The following is a 17,554-nucleotide window of genomic DNA, read 5'->3' as shown; positions in this document are numbered from 1 at the left end:
TAATGGGCAGAAATCCATGAGTTAGAAAACGAATATTTGCCTTTAAAATGCTTATTATTTTCATAAGAACACTTAAATAAATGAATCTTCCTGTTGCATTTAAAATTATTCCATAGGCCGGGTGTGGTGGCTCACACCTGTAATCCCAGCATTTTGGGAGGCTGAGGTGGGAGGACTGTTTGAGCCCAGAAGTTCAAAAATGTCCTAGGCAACACAGGACCCCTCTACAAAGAATAGAAAAAATTAGCTGGGCGTGGTGTGCACCTGTAAACCCCAGGAGGCTGAGCTGGGAGTATCACTTGAGCCTGAGAGGACAAGGCTGCAGTGAACTGTGATCACATCACTGCACTTCAGCCTGGGTGACAGAGCAAGATTCTAGCTCAAAAAACAAAATTCTATAAATCGGGTTTGACCAGTGAGAAGCAAAAAAATTAATTAAAATAATTCTATAAAAAGTTGCTTCAGTGTATCAGCTGAATTCATTGGTTATATAAAATGAACTGGGCATGTATACTTGGCTATACCCACATTGTCATTTTAGGAGAGAGATGGAAAAGGGGAACATGTTGGGGATGAACAAATTTATTAGAGAATTCCCTTTAAAAACTGTTAGCTAGGCCGGGTATTGTGGCTCACGACTATAATCCCAGTACTTTGGGAGGCTGAAGTGGGTGGATCACCTGGGGTCAGGAGCTCGAGACCAGCCTGGCCAATATGGTGAAACCCCGTCTCTACTAAAAATATAAAAAATTAACCAGGCGTGGTGGTGCACGCCTGTAATCCCAGCTACTCCAGAGGCTGAGGCGCTTGAACCCAAGAGGTGGAGGTTGCTGTGAGCCGAGATCACACCACTGCAGTCCAGCCTGGGCAACAGAGTGTAGACTCCGTCTCAAAAAAAATAAAAAGTAAAAACTGTTAGATAAAGAACTACCTCAGCCTTCTAGGAAACATGGCTGATTATAAACAACACATTACCTGTGGGGTGGGGGAACCCTTCCTGATACTCGCCAAAATTAAGATTAATCACCAAAAGAAAACATCGTTTTATCTGCGTTGAAGCCAGGAAAATATCTGTACTACATACTTCAGAGAATCCCAACCAGATATCCAATCACTTTGGGCCACAATGGGTGGGGAAGCTGGTAAAAGTCTGGGCGCTAAGGGTGGCGCAGAACAGTACAAAGGGCCAAAGACTGGGGGCCAAGGGGGCTTGGGCCAGGCATGGGAGGGAGGGCTGTTTCCACCGCAGCCTAGCAGATGAGGCAGCCTACGGGGCTCAAAAGTGCCATTTTCGCCTTCTGAATCCGTGTCCTGCCTAGAGTCAAGCCTGATTCAAATTTGTGCGCGAAAGCTGTCAAAAACTGCTTATCTCCAAAACGAAACCCATGATGCTGAACCACCAGGCATCACTCAAATCCAACACCAGCTCCCAGTCGCCAGCTCACTCAGAAGGAAACAAACAAAAAACCTTAAATGCATGGAGCCACCACCTCTCCATCCCCACTCCCACTCCCCTAACCTCACATAACTGGATGTAACCCCAACCAGAAAAGTGAGCTCTGTAGTAGCCACAAATTCACGAGAGACTGTGAGGAACGAAGCTTCTAGATGGCGACTTTCCAACCCCCCAGCTCCAGCCTGGGGGGTTGAATGAACAAAAGATTCAAAATAAAGAATTAACGAATGGGGAAGACAGGGAATTAGAGGGCTGGAGATGAGTACTGAGGCCATTCTCTCTAGGTAACTGAAGAGCACAGCAGAGAATGTAAACTTTCAATCAAGGGCTAAAGGAAAGCTCTCTTAAACAAGGAGGGGCTTCCAAGGAAATTCCACTATTTTTCAGTAAATACCAGGCCCAGAACAAAAGCACTATCACATACAAACATGAATCAGCAGAAAAAAAGAAAACTCCACCACGGTACCTATGCACTCAATAAATTAGACTACAACAAAATTAAAAACTTGGGGCTGGGCATGGTGGCTCACGCCTGTAATCCCAGCACCTGGGGAGGCTGAGGCAGGTGGATCACAAGGTCAAGAGATTGAGACCATCCTGGCCAACACAGTGAAACTCCATCTCTACTAAAAATACAAAAATTAGCTGGGCGTGGTGGCACACGCCTGTAGTCTCAGCTACTTGGGAAGCTGAGGCAGGAGAATCGCTTGAACCCAGGAGGCGGAGGTTGCAGTGAGCCGAGATCAAGCCACTGCACTCCAGCCTGGAAACAGAGCAAGACTCCGTCTCAAAAAAAAAAAAAAAAAAAAAAAAATTAAAAACTTGGGCATCAAAAGATTTCATCAATAATAGAATGAAAAGACAATCCATGGAATGGGAGAAAATATTTGCAAGACATATTCAATTAAAGAATAATATCCAGAATATATGAAGAATTTCTACAACTCACCAGCAAAAAACCAAATAACCCAATATAAAATTGGGTAAAGGGCCAGGCACCTTGGCTCATGCCTGTAATCTCAGGACTTTGAGGCTGAGGAGGGAGGATTGTTTGAGTCCAGGAGTTTAAGACCAGCCTGAGCAGCATAGCAAGACCCTATCTCTACAAAAAACAAAAAATTAGCTGGGTGTGGCAGTGCACACCTGTAGTCCCAGCTACTTGGGAGGTTGTGGTGGGAGGATCACTTGAGCTTGGGAGGTCAAAGCTGCGGGGAGCCATGATTGCACCACTGCATTCCAGCCTGGGTAACAGTGCAAGACCCTGTCTCAAAAAACAACAAAACAAAACAAAAATGGGGAAAGGATTTGAATAGACATTTTTCCAGCAATATACAAATAGTCAATAAGCAAATGAAAATACACTCAATATCATTAATCATTAGAGGAATGAAAATCAAAACCATAAGATACCATTTCATACTCATTAGTATGGCTATAATCCAAAAAAACAAAAAATGACAAGGGTTGGAAAGGTGTGGAGAAATTGGAACCCTTGTGCATTGCTGGTGGTAGTGTAAAATGGTGCAGCCACTATGGAGAACAATATAACAGTTCCTCAAAAAATTAAACATCAGATTACCATATGGCCAGGTGTGGTGGCTCACACCTGTAATCCCAGCACTTTGGAAGGCCAAGATAGGCGGATCACTTGAGGCCAGGAGTTCGAGACCAGCCTGGCCAACATGGCGAAACCCCGTCTCTACTAAACATACAAAAATTAGCTAGGTGTGGTGGTGCGCACCTTTAATCCCAGCTACTTGGGAGGCTGAGGCACAAGAATCGCTTGAATCCGGGTGGCAGAGGTCACAGTGAGCCGAGATCATGCCACTGCACACTCCAGCCTGGGCAACAGAGTTAAACTGTGTCTCCAAGAAAAAAAAAAAAAAAAAAAAGATAAGCATATGATCCAGCAATTCCACTTCTGAGTAGATCCCTAAAGGAATTGAAAGCTGGAACTCAAACAGACACTTGTACACCCATGATCATTCTAGCATTCTTCACAACAGCCAAAAGGTAGAAATAACCTAAATGTCCATCAACAGATGAATAGATAGAGAAAATGTGGTAATATATGAGATGGAATATTATTCAGCCTTAAGAAGAAAGGAAATTCTGACACATGCTACACCATGGATGAGACTTGAAGATGTTATGCTAAGCCATAAAAGGAAAAATACTACGTGAATCCATTATAGGAGGCATGTAGAGTCGTCAAATTCATAGGGACAAAAGTAGAATGATGATTGCTGGCAGGTGAGGGTAGGAGGAACGGACAGTTGCTGTTTAATGGGTACAAAATTTCAGTTCAGAAAGATGAAAAAAGTTCTGGAGATGGATGGTGGTGATGTTTGCACAGCAATGTGAATGTACTTAATGCCACTGAAATGCACACTTAAAAATTATTAAAATGGTAGATTTTGTTATGTGTATTTTGCCACAATTTTTAAAATTTTTTTCTAAAAAAGAACACTTCCAAAGATTTTCCCTAAGAAAGAGAAGAAAATTTTAGGCAATAATTGCTTCACACTCTCAAAGAAATTATATATCCTTTCTTTAATAGGACCTAAGGCTTCGGGAGGCTGAGGTGTGAGGATCACTTTAGGCCAGGAGTTCAAGACTAACCTGGGCAACATAGCAAGACCCCATCTATTAAAAAAAAAAAAAATAGGCTGGGCACGGTGGCTCACGCCTGTAATACCTGCACTTTGGGAGGCCAAGGCAGGCAGATCACCTGAGGTCAGGAGTTCAAGACCAGCCTGGCCAACATGGCGAAACCCCATCTACACTAAAAATACAAAAAATTAGCCAGGTGTGGTAGCACGTGCCTGTAATCCCAGCTACTCGGGAGGTAAGGCAGGAGAATCGCTTGAACCCAGGAGGCAGAGATCATGCCACTGTACTCCACCCTGGGTGACAGAATGAGACTCCGTCTCAAAAAAAAAAGGAATCTAAGGTATTACAATGAGATATAAAGGGAGGTTGGCAGAGCTAAGGAAAAAAATTAGGAAGTAAATCATGACATAACAAAAATTAAAAATTAATTAGAAGAACAAAGATAACAAAACCTATTTTTTTTTTTTTTTTTTTTGAGACAAGATCTCACTCTGTCACTCCTGGGCTCAAGCGATCCTTCTGCCCCAACCTCCTGAGCAGCTGAGACTACAAGCGTGTGCCACCATGCCTGGCTAATTTTTTATTTTTTGTAGAGACAGGGTCTTGCTATGATACCTAGGCTTGTCTCAAACACCTGGGTTCAGGTGATCCTCCCGCCTTGACCTCCCAAAGTGCTGGGATTACAGGCATGAGCCACTGTACCCAGCCAAGAACAGATACTTTATTTTTTTAAATAAGTAGAGAGTTTATTTGAGTGAAGTTTGAGGACTGCAAACCAGAGTCATGGATTCACGCTGCCCTGCATATATGCTCCAGAACAGATACTTCAGAAAACCCCATCAGCCAAATGAAAAACAAGCTTTAGAAAAACCACACATGGCAGGAGGGGACTGAGAGGGAGCAGGCAAACATCCAAAAGAGACCAGAGAAAATATGAGATATACGGAGAGGGAAAAAGGAGAGCTAATGAACAGATAGTTGATGTTCTCAAAGACAGAAAAGAGAACAAATAAAACAGAAAAAAAAATTTTTAAGGAAGGTGATTTTCTGTAAATGAAGATATGAATTGGTAGGTGAAAATGGCTGACGCTGGGTCCTGGAAAAGTTAAAAACTTTCAAAACTGAAAAAGAACCTAGAGAAGTTACTAAACTACAAGGTAAAAGAATCTTATAAGCCATAATTTGGCAAACTATGCGCCAGCAGGCCAAACTGCCATCTGTTATTGTAAATAAAGTTTTACTTGGCCAGGCATGGTGGCTCACGCCTCTAATCCCAACACTTTGGGAGGCCAAGGTGGGCAGATCACTTGAGATCAGGAGTTCAAGACCAGCCTGGACAACATGGTGAAACCCCATCTCTACTGAAAATATAAAAATTAGCCAGGTGTGGTGGCGCACTTCTGTAATCCCAGCTACTCGGGAGACTGAGACAGGAGGATCGTTTGAGCCTGGGAGGCAGAGGCTGCATTGAGCTGAGGTCACGCCACTGCACTCCAGCATGGGGAACACAGCGAGACTTCGTCTTAAAAAAAACAAAAAAAATTTACTGGCACACAGCAAAGCCCATCCATTTATGAGTGGGCTTTTGTGCCACAACTGCAGAGGTATCTGTGAGAGAGACCATAAGGCCGCCAAATCCTAATATTTATGATCTGGCCCTTTACAGAAAATGTTTGTCAGTCCCTTTTATAACTATTCAGGGAAAAGAAACAAGCTACATACAAAAAAAAATAATAGGAAGAAGAAGCAGGCCAATCTCATACTTATCAGAATGTAGAGGGAAATGCATTCGCACTAGAAGACAGAATTCACAGAAGTAGCATTTCACCTTTTGTCTTTACAGAAGTATATTTGGCTGTTTTGTGAGACATTCTGGGGGAAAAGAAAAATAAATATAGATGGCAGACGACAATGAAGAATTCTGAAGGGGAAAGCGTGTGACCCAAGAATTCCAAAAGCAGTTATTGCTTTCTACACATAAAAGCAATAGAAAGACACTCCTGGCCAGGCGCAGTGGCTCACGTCTGTTAATCCCAGCACTTTGGGAGGCCGAGGCGAGTGGATCACCTGAGGTCAGGAGTTCGAGACCAGCCCGGCCAACATGGTGAAAGCCCGTTTCTATTCAAAATACAAAAATTACCTGGGCGTGGTAACACACGCCTGTAATCCCAGCTACTCGGGAGGCTGAGGCAGGAGAATCACTTGAACCCAGGAGGCGGAGGTTGCAGTAAGCCGAGATCGCGCCACTACACTCCAGCCTCGGTGACAGAGAAAGACTCCGTCTCAAAAAAAAAAAAAAAAAAAAAATTACAGAGTTCCTTCTAATCTATATAATTCAATCACCATTAAGACATTCTAAAAACTGAAGACTTACAAGGCCTTATCTTTATAGAGAGTTATACACAGAGATGAGAAGCAGCTAGCACTCACCTACAGCCTGAGAGGTGAACGCCGCTACAATCTGCGGACTGGCTAGGGCCTCCAGCCTGTTCTTCAGTGCCTCCAAGTGCACACACTTTTCTGAGTAGTCTGGTGTATCAACAAGCATCATTAAGCTGTTCTGCATACCTGTTAGCTTGGCAGAAATCACAGCTATGTCCTAGAAAAGACCAGAATAGAGAATATTCATTTTAAAAGATCCCTACTGCCTCAATTGGGAATAGATAAAATACACGAAAAAGGCAACTTATCAAGTAAGAAAATGGGGCTGGGCATAGTGGTGGTTCATGCCTGTAATCCCAGCACTTTGGGAGATTGAGGCAGGAGGATCCCTTGAAGCCAGGAGTTCAAGACCAGCCTGGTTAACATGGCAAGATCCAGTCTCTACAAACAGTAAAAATTAGCTGAGTGTGGTCATGCGCACCTGTAGTCCCAGCTACTCAGGAAGCTAAGGCAGGAGGATCACTTGAGCCTGGAAGGTGGAGACTGCAGTTAGCCAAGATCGCACCACTGCACTCCAGCCTGGGCAACAGAGAAAGACCCTGTCTCAAAAAAAAAAAAAAAAAAAAAACTACTCAAATAAATGCAAATTAAATTAAAACAAGAAAGTGTCATTTTCCCCCTAACAAATTGGAAAAGTGTTCGAAAAATTATAATAGCTATTGTTGGTGAGGGTACAAAAGAAAAAAGACAATCTGTCTGGTATCATAAATTTAAATTTATACCGTCTTTCTGGAAGGCAATTTAGCAATATGTGCTAAGAGTTTTAAAAATATTCACATCCAGCCTGGGCACAATGGCTTATACCTATAAATCTCAGCATTTTCAGAGGCTGAGGCAGGAGGATTGCATGAGGCCAGGAGTTCAAGACCAGCCTGACCAATATAGCAAGACCTTGTCTTTACAAAACATTTTAAGAAATTGGTCAGGCAGCCGGGCGGGGTGGCTCACGCCCCTGTAATCCCAGCACTTTGGGAGGCCGAGGCTGAAGGATCACCTGAGGTCAGGAGTTTGCGACCAGCCTGGCCAACATGGTGAAACTCTGTCTCTACTAAAAATACAAAAATTAGCCAGGCATGGTGGCGTCCACCTGTATTCCCAGCTACTCGGGAGGCTGAGGCAGGAGAATCGCTTGAACCCAGGAGGCAGAGGTTTGCAGTGAGCCGAGATCATGCCACTGGACTCCGGCCTAGGCAACAGAGCAAGACTCTGTCTCAATAAATAAATAAATAAAAGATAGATTGTTGAGTGAAAAAATAAAGTGAAAAGCAGTGTTCACAATGAGCTTTGTGAGGAAAAAAAGGGGCAGAGAACATACATATATATGTGTGTATCTGGAAGGATGTGCATAAAGTTGATAACAGGGCTTGTCTGTACAAGAAAAATTAAAACCCCTGGCCGGGCATGGTGACTCACGCCTGTAATCCCTGCACTTTGGGAGGCCGAGGAGGGCAGATCACCTGAGGTCAGTAGTTCAAGACCAGCCTGGCCAACATGGTGAAACCTCATCTCTACTAAAAATACAAAAATTAGCCAGGTATGGTAGTGCGCGCCTATAATCCCAGGTACTCGGGAGGCTGAGACAGGAGAATCACTTGAACCCGGGAAGTGGAGGTATCATGCCACTGTACTCCAGCCTGGGCTTCAGAATGAGACTCCGTTTCAAAAGAAAAAAAAGAAAAGAAAAATTAGAGGACTAAGGTGGGGGTCAGGGTTAGGAAAAAAACTTATTTTTTGCAGTTTATTCCTGTGTAATAAATTTGTTCCTATGTGCATTTGTAACTTTTTTAAAAAAATTGACTGATAAATCATTCATTTTGCTTTACAATTGAGTAAGAGTTCTTCATAAGCCATCATCTTACTTCATCCTTACATCCCAGGTGGAAAATGTTACTATTTTCCACACTTTGCAGCCTCAGAAGGGGTCAATAACCCACCAAGTCCCCAAGGTATATAAGGCTGTCCTCTCCCCATGTTCCACCCTCTCATCCATTTACCCCCAACCTTCTCTGCCTGTGCTGGTTTTTCTTTTCTTCTTCTTTTTTTTTTTTTTTTTTTTTTTTAGACAGGGTCTTGCTCTGTCCCTCAGCACAGTGGTATGATCATAGTTTACTGTAGCCTTCAACTCCTGGGCTCAAGAGATCCTCCCGCCTCAGCCTCCTGAGTAGCTGGAACTACAAGTGTGCAGCACCACAGCTGGCTAATTTTTTTATGTTTTGTAGAGATGGGGGTCTCATTATGTTACCCAGGCTGGTCTCAAACTCCTGGCCTCAAGTGATCCTCCCACCTCAGCATCCCAAAGAGCTGGGATTTCAGGTATGAGCCACAGTGCCTGGTGCCTGTACATCTTTATCGAGGCTTCTCTTGAACTCACTCTGTGACTAAGAGGCTTCAGTCACACAGAGGGTGCAAGCCTAAGAGGCTGGAAACACATCGAGCAGCTTCAGATCTTCCCCACCCTGAGTCTGAAGGTTTCTGAATGCTGCTATTGGCTATCAACTTTGTATCTCTTTTGCTTTCTCCAAACCTCAAGTTCTTGCTTAAATACCTTTCATAACATCCCCTAAACAAGAAACCTACCTGAGTCTTAAATGTCTCCTCAATATCGGCGCTCAACGTGCTCCACTTATCTGCTTCCTGAAGAGATTCAGCAGCAAGTTGCATTCTGGACTTCACTTGGTCAATTTCTACCAACACCTGAAAGAGGCGTGAGGGGTGAGAAATGAAGGGGTAGGTCCTTTTTCTCCATCTGCCACCAGGGACTTGAAATGTAAGTATGGTGGCTTGCTCCCGTCTTTAGGGAGCTTCTGTCTCCCAAAACACCAATCATCTGGCTAAATTTATTCAGCAGTGCTGAAGAGATGAATCAGCTGAAAGACCCAAGCAAAAGCATAGTTTCGGGGAGCCGGGCACAGTGGCTCACGCCTGTAATCCCAGCACTTCGGGAGGCCCAGATGGGAGGATCACTTGAGGCCAGGAGTTCGAGACCAGCCTGGGCAACATGGTGAAACCCTGTCTCTACTAAAAATACAAAAATCAGCCGGGCATGGTGTTGCACGTCTGTGATCCCAGCTACTCAGAAGGCTGAGGCACGAGAATCGCTTGAACCTGGGAGGTGGAGGTTGCCATGAGCTGAGATCACGCCACTGTACTGCAGCCTGCACTCCACCTACAGAACGACACTCTGTCTCAAAAAAAAAAGAGCCTAGCTGGAGTGCTGGGCAGAATCTTGAGTGATGGTTGGCCTCCCAAAACACCGTGCTGTTCTAAACCCCTTATGAGAGTGACCACCTTCCCAAAACAAGAATCACCATTTACGACAGGAGCCAAAATACCTGCATGGATTGAGATGTATCCTGTTCAAATTTTTTAATGTCCTCCTTGACAAGAATCATCTGTTCTTTCAGGAAAGATGCCTCCTGTTTTAGGGCTTCAACATCACGGAGCACTTTGGGCATGTTCTGGAGAGCTTGGTGACTTGTTTCTGTAGTTAAAAAAAAAAAATCAACAACAGCGATAGCCACAAAAGGTGAAAGTTGGACCAGTCACCAGTAAAAAACAGGAAACAAATCAGACAACAGAAAGGAAATGCACGACCAACCAAACTGTTTTTGAAGCCTGCAGAAAATATGGGGCAGGAGAGGAGATGGGCAGTAAGGTGGCCCCTGCCGGGATCATGTCCCCAGACTGATGGGAAAGGGCCTTTGATTTCACAAAGAATCAACAATCAACCTGTCCCAACACCAACTCGCCACCACCAGTGAAATCATAACTCCATTTGCAAGGAGGCATGCCCCAGGAGCTTTGCATACATTGTATTCCTTAATGTCCATGGCGGTCATTAGCAGCCACCTCCTCCTGATAAGAAAACTCAGAGAGGTTAAAGTAACTTGCCCAAGATCTTACAGAGCTGAAACTAAGCCTCAGATGGGTCTGGCCCCAATGCCTGCTTTCCATGGTCTTTTTTTTTTTTGATACAGAGTTTCGCTCTGTCACCCAGGCTGGAGTGCAGTGGCGCAATCTCGGCTCACTGCAACCTCTGCCTCCCGGGTTCAAGTGATTCTCCTGCCTCAGCCTCCAGAGTAGCTGGGTTTATAGGCACCCGCCACCCGCCTGGCTAATTTTTTGTATTTTCAGTAGAGATGGGGTTTCACCATGTTGGCCAGGCTGCTCTTGAACCCCTGACCTCAGGTGATCCACCCACCTTGGGCTCCCAAAGTGCTGGGAATACAGGCATGAGCCACCAGGCCCAGGCTATTTTAAAATTATTTTTGAGACAGGGTCTCACTCGGTTGCCCAGACTGGAGTGCAGTGGTGAAATCACAGCTCACTGCAACCTCAACCAGGATCCTGGTCTCAGGTGATCCTCCCACCTCAGCCTCTCAAGTAGCTGGGACTACAGGCACACACCACCAGGACTGAATAATTTTTATATATTTTGTAGAGACAGAGTTTCGCCATGTTGCCCAGGCTGGTCTCAAACTCCTGGGCTCAAGGGACCTGCCTGGCTAGGCCTCCCAAAATGCTGGGATTACAAGTGTGAGCCACAATGCCAAGCCTAAAAATATCTTAAATCTACCCATGACTCATCATCTTCACTGCCATCATCCCAGTTGAAGCCACTATCATCTCCTTTCTGGACCTCAGCAATAGCCTCCTGAACCATGTTACTCCGCTGCTTAAAAATCCTACAATGCCTTATTTTTAAATTAAATTCACACTCTATTTATTTATTTATTGAGACAGAGTCTCCCTCTGTCACCCAGACTGGAGTGCAGTGGCACAATCTCAGCTCACTGGAACCTCTGCCTCCTAGGTTCAAGTGATCGCCTGCCTCAGCCTCCCAAGTAGCTGGGATTACAGTTGTGCACCACCACGCCCGGCTAATTTTTATATTTTCAGTAGAGACGGGGTTTTGCTGTGTAGGTCAGGCTAGTCTCAAACTCCTGGTCTCAGGTGATCCACCCACCTCAGCCTCCCAAAGTGCTGGGATTGCAGGCATAAGCCACCGCACCCGGCCTTAAAATCAAACTCTTTAATGTGACACTGAAATCCCTGCATAGCATTCTAACCTGGGTGACAGAGCAAGACCCCGTTTCTTAAAAATAAAGAAATAAAATAAAATCCCTGGCCAGGCTTGGTGGCTCACGCCTGTAATCCCAGCACTTTGGGAGGCCGAGGCAGGCGGATCACGAGGTTAAGAGATCAAGACCAACCTGACCAATGTGGTAAAACCCTGTCTCTACTAAAAATACAAAAATTAGCTGGGCATGGTGGTGTGTGCCTGTAGCCTCAGCTACTCGGGAGGCTGAGGCAGGAGAATCACTTGAACCTGGGAGGCGGAGGTTGCAGTGAGTCGAGATTACACCACTGCACTCCAGCCTGGCGACAGAGTGAGACTCCATCTCAAAAATAAATAAATAAATAAAAATAAAAATAAAATCCCTGCATAACGTGGCCCCTGTGGACCTCTCCAATCCAACACTGGGTCTTGTTCAACAGTGTATTTTTAGAACCTAGAAAAGAGTTTGTGCCCAATAAATATTTGTTGACTGACTAAATGAAGAAATTGGTCCTCCAATTTGGGGTCCTCAACATGTGCTTGAACGGCTACAATCACCTTTCCTCATCGCAGACTTGGGCCCTTGTCTCATCTTGCATAAAAATAAACGGAGTTTTAAACCTATGAAGGCTACCCGCTGCCTAACGGATAAAAGCCAAACTCCTAAGGCTGGCCAGAAAGGTCTTTCTCAGGCTGATCCCGATCTATTTATCTGCCTCATCTTCAGTTACATTTCCCCTACGAAAGTGTGATTCTCTAATAATAACACTACTAATTATCTTGTCTCACTCTGTCCCCCACATTGGAGTGCAGTGGTGCAATCCTAGCTCACTGCAGCCTCGAACTTGTAGGCTCAAGCAATCCTCCCAAGTAGCTGGACTACAAGCATGAACCACCATGCTGGCTAGTTTTTTAATTTTTTGTAGAGATAGGGTCTTGCTGTGTTGTCTAGGCTGGTCTGGAACTGCTGGTCTGGAACTCCTGGCCTCAAGCAATCCTCCCACTTCAGCTTCCCAAAGCACTGAGATCACACCCAGACTGTTTATTGATATTATTCATGCAGCTCTGTTTGAACTTCTCACCTTTCCCTGGACTATGCCTTCTTATAGCCACACTCCTGTGCATATGTTACTCTCTCTCTCTCTTTAATACGAAGGAAGTAGTGAAATATAATGGTTAAGGGCCTGGGCTCTGGAGCCAACTGTCTGGGTTCAGTCCAGGCTCCCCATTCATTGGGAACATGATGCTGAGCAAGTTACTTAACTTCTCTCAACCTCAGTTTCTACAAGTCTATAGTGGACATAATAACTGTGCCTACCTCTAAGGATAACTGTCAGGTTTAAATTAGATAACCATGCCCAAAAGCAGGTACTATTCACATTTAGGCCAGGACAATTCTTCATTGTGCAGGATTGTACCAAGCACTGCAGGACATTAAGCATCACTGGGTCCTCCCACTGAATGTCTTATGTCTGAATGTCACTGCAACATTCCCCACTACTGCAACAACTAAAAAAGCTCCCACAGCCGGGCGTGGTGGCTCACGCCTATAATCCCAGCACTTTGGGAGGCCAAGGCGAGTGGATCACGAGGTCAGGAGATCGAGACCATACTGGCTAACAAGGTGAAACCCCGTCTCTACTAAAAATACAAAAAATTAGCCGGGCGTGGTTGCAGGCACCTGTAGTCCCAGCTACTCGGGAGGCTGAGGCAGGAGAATGGTGTGAACCCTGGAGGCAGAGCTTGCAGTGAGTCAAGATCACGCCACTGCCCTCCAGCCTGGGCGACAGGGCGAGATTCCGTCTCAAAAAAAAACAAATACATAAAAAATAAATAAAATAAATAAAAAAGCTCCCACATTCCAGCACAATGGCTCATGCCTGTAATCCCAACACTTTGGGAGGCCGAGGCAGGCGGATCACCTGAGGTTGGGAGCTCGAGACCAGCCTGATCATCATGTAGAAACCCATCTCTACTAAAAATACAAAATTAGCCAGGCATGGTGGTGCATGCCTGTACACCCCAGCTACTCGGGAGGCTGAGGCAGGAGAATTGCTTGAACCCGAGAGGCGGAGGTTGCGGTGAGCCGCGATCACGCCATTGCACTCCATTGCACTCCACCCTGGGCAACAAGATTGAAACTCCATCTCAAAAAAAAAAAAAAAACCTCCCACCACCAATTTCCAAATATTCCCTGTTCCTGAGGGCATGAACAAGGATAAGGGGAGGTGAGGAAAGCATTGCAACCCATGTTTGAGAATCACTTAGTTAATACATATAGAGCACTAAAAAGGGTGTCTGACATGTACCAAACCTCATATATGTGCCATTATATCGTTATTATTATTATTTTTGAGACAGAGTCTCACTCTGTCACCCAGGCTGGAGTGTAGTGGCGGGATCTCTACTCACTGCAACTTCTGCCTCCTGGGTTCAAGTTGCTATTATATTATTATTAATGTCCTTTCCTCTTTGCCCTACAAAGTTTTCCTTCAAGGTCTAACACAGGGCAAGTGCTTTATGATTCTCCTAAATAAGACGTAACTGCACCCTCCTGCCATCTCTCACAACTCCAGATTCTATTCTGAGTGAAGCCATACCTCATTGTAATTTACTGTTTCTATCTTCCCCACAGGCAGCAAGCTCGAGCAAGATAAACTTTTCCTCCCCACTGCCCATTTCTGGACACATGCATAGTAGATGCTCAATAATTAGTAAAAGATGCAAGGTACAATAAAGAATACAGGCTGGGCGTGGTGGCTCACGCCTGTAATCCCAGCACTTTAGGAGGCAAAGGCTGGAGGATCACCTGAGCTCAGGAGTTTGAGACCAGCCTGGACAACATAGTGAGACCCCATCTCTACAAAAAATCAAAAAATTGTGCCATCTGGCATGGTGGCACAAGCCTGTGGTCCCAGTTATTCAGGAGGCTGAGGCAGGAGAATTCCTTGAGCCCGAGAGGTGAAGCTGCAGTGAGCACTGATCACACCACTGCACTGTAGCCTGGGTGACAAAGTGAGACCCTGTCTCAAAAAAAGAAAGAAAGAAAGAAAACAATCTGCAGTGAAATAAAGCCCCCTCCCTACCTTTTCTCAAACAATGGGCACATCTGGCCGGGCGCAGTGGCTCATGCCTGTAATCCCAGCACTTTGGGAGGCCGAGATGGGTGGATCACCTGAGGTCAGGAGTTCAAGATCAGCCTGGCCAACATCATGAAACCCCGTCTCTACTAAAAATACAAAAATTAGCCAGGCGTGGGACACGCACCTGTAATCCCAGCTACACAGGAGGTAGAGGCAGGAGAATAACTTGAACTCAGGAGGGGGAGGTTGCAGTGAGCTGAGATGGCGCCACTGCACTCCAGCCAGGGGGAAAGAGTGAGACTTCGTCTCAAAAAAACAAACAAACAAACAAAAATGGGAACATCTCTTGGACTATCCACTCCCAGTGAAAGTAGTCTGTTTGGTCTTTCCATCTGAGCCTAGGAGAGAGACTTGTGTGCAGTATGTACTGAATCAACACACAGTGAATCAACACACGGTGAATAAAAGTCAAGTTGAGGAGTTACATGAAATGGTTGCCAGTGCATGTTATTTTTTATAATTTAACTTATCCTCAAAACATGGTTTAGGCCAGGAGTGGTGGCTCACACCAGTAATCCTAGCGCTTTGGGAAGCCAAGATGGGAGGATCACTTGAGGTCAGAAATTTGAGATCAACCTGGGCAACATAGTGCAACCTTGTCTCTAAAAAAAAAACTTTTTTTTTTTAATTAGCCAGGCATGGTGGCACATGCCTATAGTTCCAGTTACTTGGGAGGCTGAGGCGAGAGGACTGCTTGAACCCAGAGTTTGAGGCTGCAGTGAGCTATGATGGTATCACTGCATTCCAGCTTGGGCAGCAGAATGAGGAATGAGACCCTGTCTCAAAAAAAAAGGTTTAAGTCTCCACTGAGACCAGCCTATCTTCCTCAGCTGACATAAAATCCACTAAAACAATGTTTTCCAGATCTGTTTCGTTCTCTTACACCTATACTATAATACGTTTTTTTCCAGATATAAGGATCCGTTGGCTATTCCTTCATACTCTCAAAATTCACTGTAAATTTCTTTTTACAGTTTATTGTTTGGTACAAAACAGGCTCTTTAACTCTTTGAATAAACATCTCACAGACTCGTGCTCCTAGATTACAAAAAGTCAAAGCCAATTTTCTTTGACACTGGGCCCTTGACTCTGAGATTCAAGTCACTATAACAGAAACTGGAGTTGTTGTATCTTATGTTCTGGAAGGTACCTCAACAAAGACATGTTAAGAACTGGTTTTAACTTCTAGCATTTAAAAAGATCCATCTTGTCTTCCAGTGCCTATGGATAGTAATAAAAAGGGAATCCCAGAGATCTGCTATTAAGTTAGAGAAGAGCTACTGCAATAAGATCCACTCTTTTAAGTTCCAAAAGGAAACTTGAGGCCAGGTGTGGTGGCTCACAGGTATAATCACAGCACTTTGGGAGGCCAAGACTGGAAAACCCATTATGCCCAGGAATTTGAATTTGAGACCAGCCTGGCAACACGCAGTGAGATCCCATCTCTACAATTTTTTTTTTAAACAAAATTTGCGGGGCGTGGTGGCTCGCGCCTGTAGTCCTAGCGACTCGAGAGGCGAGAGGATCGCTTGAGTCCTGGAGTTCGAGGCTGCAGTGAGCTATGATCGAGCCACTGTAGCCTGGGCAACAGAGAGAGACCCTGTTTCAAAAGAAAAAACAAAGAGAAAGAAAGAAAAGAAAAAGGAAACTTATAGCCCAGCCAGAGGAGGAAAAACAACACCCAAAATTAGCAAGTGTTCAAGACAGCCCGGCACCCAGCTGAGACTCCCGCTGATGTGATCAGGAGTTCGGGGCTTGCTCTTTTGCGGAGGGTATTTGCTGTCCATGCGTGCCCCGCCCACCTGAGTGCCCCACGCAAGTTCGGTGACCTCTGCCCAGCCGAGAGCAGGGGATGGTCCCGCGGCCAGGGCCCCTCGCGGCTCACCCTCCACGGCGTGGTTCACCTCTTGGATGAACAGCTGCAGCTTCATCACCAGGGTGGCTGCGTGGCCATCCGCCTTCCCGGACGCCGCCTCCTTGGAGCCGGCCCTGAAGGCCGCATTGATCCACTCCTTCACGTCGAAGTCGTCTGCCAGGAACTTGGAGAAGTCCATGGCGGAACTGTCTCAGGCCTGTCGTCCAGGACTTAAGAGTTGGCTCCAGGCGGCAACGGGGATGCAGAAGCGAGCAAGCCTGCGAGAGCACCAAGGCTAGCCTCCGAGGCGAACCCCAGAAACGCCAGGACGGGTAGCTTGCCCCTTTGCGCTTCCCTGCTCAGCCCACTCAGGTTACGGCTGGGAATGACCCTCGCCGCCCGCCGTTCTTCTTCCGGAAGCAGTTGGCCGTTACCATAGCGACTGCAGGCGTCCGGAGCGCTGAGCAGAGCTGTGTGCGGGAGAAGCGCCCCGGACTGAGAGCTCCCGGCACCGACAAACATACCACGTCTGCTAACATTTGCCGAGGATTGAACTATGTGCCTACTATAAAGCCCTGACATACATTAGCGCATTTACGCGGTGGCTCGCGCCTGTAATCCCAGCTCTTTAGGAAGCTGACGCGGGAGAATCGCTTGAGGTCAGGAGTTCAAGGACAGCCTGGGCAACAGTGGAGCGCAGTGGGCAGCAATGGAGTGCAATTGAACGATCTCTGCTCACTGCAGCCTCAAATTCCTGGGCAATTGAATGATCTCAGCTCACTGCAGCCTCAAATTTCTGGGCTCAAGCGATCCTCCCACCTCAGCCTCCAGAGTAGCTGGGACTATAGGCGCGCGACAACACGCCCGGCTATTTCTTTCTTTTTTTTTTTTTCTTTCTTTCTTTTTTTTTTTTCTGAGACGGAGTCTTGCTCTGTCGCCCAGGTTGGAGTGAAGTGACGCAATCTCGGCTCACTGCAACCTCCGCC

At 45.7% G+C, this 17,554-nt stretch overlaps 1 protein-coding gene across 2 annotated transcripts in view; it reads right to left on the bottom strand.

The window, feature by feature from the left end:
• The window catches only part of LOC129016288 (conserved oligomeric Golgi complex subunit 7), a 63,608-nt gene extending 46,603 nt beyond the window's left edge, over positions 1-17,005 (bottom strand). The window contains exons 1-4 of one of the 2 annotated variants that reach the window (XM_054455567.2): positions 16,599-17,005; positions 9,844-9,992; positions 9,089-9,205; positions 6,500-6,668 (exon numbers count right to left, since the gene is read on the bottom strand). In XM_054455567.2, the coding sequence (XP_054311542.1) occupies positions 6,500-6,668; positions 9,089-9,205; positions 9,844-9,992; positions 16,599-16,767 (604 nt within the window). In that variant the 5' untranslated portion in view covers positions 16,768-17,005. The remainder of the gene's footprint in view (positions 1-6,499; positions 6,669-9,088; positions 9,206-9,843; positions 9,993-16,598) is intronic. The other variant, XM_063654053.1, reaches the window with a different exon arrangement.
• Positions 17,006-17,554: the final 549 nt, after the last annotated feature.

This window comes from Pongo pygmaeus, chromosome 18 (assembly GCF_028885625.2).
Source record: "Pongo pygmaeus isolate AG05252 chromosome 18, NHGRI_mPonPyg2-v2.0_pri, whole genome shotgun sequence".
In the NCBI taxonomy this organism is placed as follows: Eukaryota; Metazoa; Chordata; class Mammalia; order Primates; family Hominidae; genus Pongo; species Pongo pygmaeus.
The sequence above is the reverse complement of the archived record's forward strand: the minus strand, read 5'-3'. Positions and strand labels throughout refer to the sequence as shown.